The sequence below is a fragment of the Phaethon lepturus genome, unplaced genomic scaffold (genome assembly GCF_000687285.1).
Source record: "Phaethon lepturus isolate BGI_N335 unplaced genomic scaffold, ASM68728v1 scaffold1022, whole genome shotgun sequence".
Classification (NCBI taxonomy): Eukaryota; Metazoa; Chordata; class Aves; order Phaethontiformes; family Phaethontidae; genus Phaethon; species Phaethon lepturus.
In genome coordinates this window covers 81-6,300 of record NW_010521009.1, presented here as the reverse complement: position 1 = coordinate 6,300, position 6,220 = coordinate 81, and the positions used below count along the sequence as shown (strand labels likewise).

General features: G+C 35.9%; 1 protein-coding gene across 1 annotated transcript in view; it reads right to left on the bottom strand.

Moving 5' to 3' along the window:
• Positions 1–3,887, bottom strand: part of GCLM (glutamate-cysteine ligase, modifier subunit) — a gene marked incomplete at its 5' end in the record, with an annotated part of 7,910 nt that extends 4,023 nt beyond the window's left edge. Inside the window, 3 exons of the mRNA XM_010297567.1 lie at positions 1,192–1,248; positions 1,985–2,069; positions 3,822–3,887. Of these exons, the coding sequence (XP_010295869.1) occupies positions 1,192–1,248; positions 1,985–2,069; positions 3,822–3,887 (208 nt within the window). The remainder of the gene's footprint in view (positions 1–1,191; positions 1,249–1,984; positions 2,070–3,821) is intronic.
• Between the last annotated feature and the right edge of the window lie 2,333 nt (positions 3,888–6,220).

Below are 6,220 nucleotides of genomic sequence, written 5' to 3'. Positions count from 1 at the left end.
ATCTTAGGGAAAAAAAAAAAAAACCACCAATCAAAAAGTAACACCTCCCCACGCCCTCCCCCCAAAAAACCCACCAAACAAAACGTGAAGCTTTTTTTCCCTTTTTAGTGTTAAAACCATATTTTTCCCTGAAGACAGTGATGACATACGATTCTTGACTCCTTCACTCTCAATTTCTTCCAAAATTCCTAACGTTCACCCGAAACTATAACCAAAGTACAGCGCATGGGCTAAGAGAACTATTTGACATGTGTTTTTCATCTAAATCATCACATACCAAATACGGAGATTTAAATTGCCAGAGAGAAAGTGGCAAGTCTTGGAGTGTCACTGAGCTTTAGGAAATACACAAGTCATGAGGCCTCTTCTGCACAGCAAAAAGAACAAAACTAAGCCACTAAATAAATTATTTTCTTCTGGAGAAGGATTCTATGAACCTATTTTTAACAAATGGTACTACAACTGACAATAAAGAAGCTATTAACTGGGATATACTGATCCCTTTGGGACATGGTTTAGGGGGCATGGTGGTGTTGGTTAACAGTTGGACTTGATGATCTTGAAGGTCCTTTCCAACCTTAGTGATTCTGTGATATCAATAGAAAAGAAGGATATCTGACCCTTTGTTCTTTGGTAACGCCCAACTATGCTTCTGAAGTGGTAAAGTGCAGTGCTGCTCAATTACTGCTACGTTAGGCAAACAAAACTTTAGGTATCGGTATAGACATTGTATTCTATTTTCAATAAAACTTAACTATTTCATCAGCTGCTTGCAATACTGTTTTAATTCCTAAAAACTCTCTGAAATACTGCAGTTAGCAAAGCTCATCATGTTAAAAACTACTGGCAACTAACAACAACCGCTAAGAACTATTGCATCACTGTTACTAAAATACCACATGGTATTCACTGGTTAACAAGTTTTGTACGAAAGAACAAAAGCCTCCTCCTGCTTGGAGCAAGGAATCAGATTTGAGTTTGTGGACTGAAGGTTACAGTGATCCCCATTTAATAAGTTTATTGACTGAACTTAACATGTAAGTAGACTTGGTTACCCAAGTCCCTCTTCAGAGAAAAACAGGATATACTTGTGACAGTCACTAAATACACTTCTTAGAAAAGTCTCTGAATTTATTTCTAAATACTAAAGTAAAAAAGAAGCACTACCAAAAGTTCGAGTTTCACACTTACCCATGTCAACTGCATCTCTAATTGATGAAGAGTTTGATCCAACGATGAAAAGTTTTGCTATTTTCAAAGAAACTGGAATCAATAACTGAACAAGCCAGCTATTACTAAATATATAGCTATATACACCACTTACGAGTTCTTGGGTAAAGAGTACTTAGAATATACACCAATTACTTCAAAAATTGGGGGAAAAAACCTGTGCCCAATACAGACACTGTTCTCTTAAATTTCAAAGTTGTTATGCAGTCTCAGAACAAGAAATCATCCAGTTAGATGATCTAATAAGCTTTAAAGCTAGGATTTAAGCATCAAGACACTAAGAAGTAACTGTAACAACCTGTATAAAGCCTCCAAACATAACAGTACAAACAGACCTCGTCACAACTTACTGAGACTCAAAATGTACTAGTGTTAGTTTGGATTGCCTCCTTCAAGTTCATCATATTCAACCTGAAAAAATTATGCAAATAAATGTGCTTCCAATGCTATTTCTTAATCATAGTATTATCTGTAATACTTTGCTTCAAAAAAGTAAAAGATTCACAAAATACATTTAAAATGTATTCAGGGGATGTAAGTTTAACTGGAGAAATGCTGAGCTGCTTTAAAACCTAAAATATGAATTCAAGTCTCTTAGCAAACTTCTAGACTACACAAAGTATTACAGTGTGCACTGATGTCATCTGACTTTACAACTACAAAACACAGTGGAAAAATATACATATATGAACATCCTATTAATAACTGCATATGAAACCTTTTCATGCCATTGGCTTTTTGACTATGCTCTTACCTGATACTTTCAACTCATCCCTTTCTTCAGGATTTATTTTTTCTATAGCTTGAGCTACAGTACATTCCAGAGCCTCCAGTATTTCCTGTAAAGTACATGAGACTTAGGAACAACTTGTCAAGAAGAAACAGTAAGTTTCTGAAGAACGTTTTGAATTAATTAGAAATCCCCAAAAAGCCTTACAGCAGTTAGAAACAAAAATAGTATAAAAATGCAATGACAGAAAGAAAGTAACCCAATGCTTCTTGATCTCTGAAGGAAGGACAGGAAAAATGAAGCTATATGAAAGGCCCTATATTCGCCTAATATAAAAAATATTAATTACTGATGAAGAGTTATTGGAATAAGACTTAGTAGTATTCTGTTTTCTGACGTGAATGGATTGCTGTGCCAGTTCAAACTACTTTGTTTTTTTAAAAAAAAAAAAGCCTCAAGACCAGCTTAAAAAAAAAACCAACCAAACAAACACCACCAAAAAAACCCCACCTTATCAGAATTAGGGGAACATCTTTGCATAAAAGTATTTTGTAATTTCAGTGAAGCCTAAGATTAAAATGCTGTAAATACAGATTTAAAACAATAATTTTGAAACTAAAAATCAGGAAAGTTTGAGATTTCGCCCTCTTTCCTCATTTAAGACTAGTATGACATCTTCTATCAGCTGGTACAAGATTACTTTTTAAAGGCTTCACCTACATGAGATTTTTTTATTATATACACATATATACCACCCTACCCTCAACCAAGAACTCTCTGGTAATTTTTGCTGCCCTACCAAAAAACCCTCAAGTGAGTCTTCAAGTTATTCCATAGAGTCAACATCTTAAACAAAAGTGTTTGGTGTTTTTTTTTTTTCTATTACTGGAAACCAATATAATTCATAAAAGAATTTGGAATCATGCAGTTGACATGTTTTGACAGTAAAACCTAGCTCACACTAAATAATTAACTTTAAATGGCTCACTACATCTTCCAGAGACAAATGTTTATTTATGTTCTTTTCTTTACCAAGCATTAGATCTTCCACAAATCATTCACCAATAACAGCCTCATCACACTCCAGTGTGGAATGCAGCAATGTGCAGTTGATGCCACCATTACTAAGAACTGGCAACAAAAGCCAAAGAAACCATCAGGAAAGTTTGTGGGTTTTTTGTTTTGTTTTTTAAATGAAGCATGCCAATATTTCACAGAGCAAATAATGTATTTAGTGGGAACCTATTACTGCTTTACTGAATTTCAGAAGCAATAGTGAAAGAGGAGCAAGCAAATACACAGAGATCTTGAAGTCAGATGCCCATGACTGTGGTTTTAAGAATTATGTGGAAGTCTTTAGCTCTTCAAGGAAAAATTTCCACTTCTGCATCTTCAGAAATACTTCTGAGAGAACCAAGGCTATTCTTCAGAGTTTCCCTCCGAACAAGATGATCTTCAGCTGTCTAGTTTATCATGTCCAGTTTAAGTAATTCTCCACTGAGTTTTTAAAAGCATGCTAGCAAACTTCTAAAGTATACAGGGGTTGGTTTGATTTTTTTTTGGTGATTGCCCCAAAAATGAACTTGAAATCTTGCAGACCAAGACTTTTATTTGCTAAGAATTGTCTTATTTGCCAGGATTCTTTACTTTGGTATTTCTTAACCTCTCCAAATTTTCTAAACATTAAACAAAAAAAAAAAAAAAAAAAAGAGGGATTGAGAAATAGTCTTTTAAGATATCTGGAGCTGCAGATACTTTTACAGAAATTTAATATATTCATTTATATTTTAAAATCAATAACCATCTATATATTCTCTGTTTTCACATGTAATATAGATAACATGTGTGACACCTCTCCTACCTGATTTAGGTCTTGTCCAATGTTTGAGCTCCATTCAGTCAGCGTTTTCTGAATGCAGTCCCGCACCTACAAAATATTTTTTCATATTCAAGTGTGGGTATGCTACAGTTGCACAGAAATACAATGACTCATAGGCGTGTAAGAGCGCGAGTGAACTAACGATACCATTCCTTCAGCCACAGAAGAATCTTCCATTTTAAACTTGTTCAAACTAGTTTACTTACATATTTTCCTCTCCTCTTCCACAAAGAGTTTTAGCAGTAATACAAATACTGTACTTCATTTATTTCTCAGACTGATGCCATCTTTAAAGGAAAGAACAATGCTAAGCAAGCAAGAACTGGCATGTGGGGTGGTGGTGGGTTGTTTTTTTTTTGCACAGAGATTCTTAAGTTATAATGCAGTCAGATAATAGCGTATGTGCTGTGACATTGTTAGAACTGAGACTTTACAATCAATCACTAAATACTCATTATATTAATTACTTCTCTTTCCAAGATGAACCTGACCCTCTCCATTTACTGCCTATTCCACTGGGCCAAACCACTAATGCTTTTAAGTCTTTCATTACTGAAGGGGGCACATCCAGATCCTACCCCACATTTGCATTTTTCCTGCATCCACTGATGCAAAATAAACTCGACTAGGATCCTGACCATGGATTTTCTTGAACAGAGTAAGGCATAACTATTAAGTCTAAATCAGCTAAGTAACTGCATATTGTACCAGTGCTTTAGCTGCACCAACGCTCTAGCTTCCCTCTGATACATCTCGGAAGCTGTTACCCTGCAGGCTAAGTAAATGTCCTGTCAAGACTAGTATCTGCCACACGTAGGAACACTTCCACGAGCAGCTGCTTTACTTCACTTTTAGCAATATATTTTATATCTATGTGCATACACACTTTTTGTACCATTAAATAGCAATTTCCTGTGACACCTAACATGAATTCAGAGAGCCCGTAATACCATGCACAAGCTAGAAACGACTCTCCCATAAAACTGGTTATCACAAAGTTTAAGACATAATAGAGTAATAATACTTTGTGAACACAAACTCAATACAGTTTTTCCCAGTCATTTGCATTTTCATACACTTCATGGCATGAAAACAGCAGCACAGCCAAAAGGCAAGAACTGACTCCCCCCTGCAAAGAGCTATCCACAATGCTGCAACCCCTCAGCTATTTTGATGCAACTTAAAATGTTATCTTTTCCTTTCTGAGAGAAAGTGAGAAAGTGCTAAATATGTATATTCGGTATATCGCTACTTCACAACTCTCACACTTCATATTTCTACTGCAGTTAGTATGCACAGGCCTCCCTCGCCAAAACACACCATTCCCCTTCTCTCAACACATGTGAAAAGCGCAGCGTATTTGACTGCTTTGACCAGCTTCCCCAATTACAGTTATATCCCCAAACATTAGGGTTCATAGCTTGCAAAATTTTAGCTTACATTCTGCCACTGAGAACTATACACCCACAAACTACACCAAATAGAAAAGTTAAAAGCTACTCTGTTTCTGATAATTAATTACAATTATTTGCTTTTGGAATTCCAACAACTCTGGAAGGTAGGCAGCCTTATGTTTAAATACAGACTTCCCCATAAACAAATTAAATTAAATACCTTAACTGATTAGTTATGCACACTGGCCACTCTCTATTTAATAAACTTCCATAAACTACTCAAAGGTGCCCATTATGATACAGCTATCTCTTTGCTACAGAATCTAGCCCTATTCCACACAGATTACAGAATGTTGTAACAAGCAACCAGAACAAATAAAAAAGTGATTACCATATGATAACTAACTACGAGTGTGATGAATTCTTGCTTCTTATTACATCATCCTCCCAGTCACCTTTCTCACCATTTGTGCTTGATTAATATGCAAGGAGCCAACTTCCAGCTTATCAACAGTTCCACTACACAGCAATAATCAGACAAAACCATAGTTCTTCTGATTATTAAATACCCATTTTCAGATGACAACAAATACAGTAGTTCTAAAGTTCACGGCCACAGGATGTCCAGACATTTTATCAGGATTAAGTGTTGACAAATGCCGCTAAAGGTAATGGTTTTAAAGTGGCGATTTAAAGCGATCTTTCTTTAGTAAAGAATGACAGCTATAGTCTTTAAATAAAACATCAACGACCAATCTTACTGAGACCTGTCAGCCCCAAGGAATTATTAATTTCAGGTTAGAAAAGAGAATTTTCATCGTTTGTGATACAAGCTTGTATCTATTCGTATCTTCCTCTTGCTAAAGAAGTACAAGGGATCTCACTGCCATCACAAACATACTTCAACCTGCAAGCGTTTTAATTCTTCGTTCCCCGAGAGCAGATATATGGCCCGCTTTCTTCAGAGACTCAAAGCCGGCGAAGTGC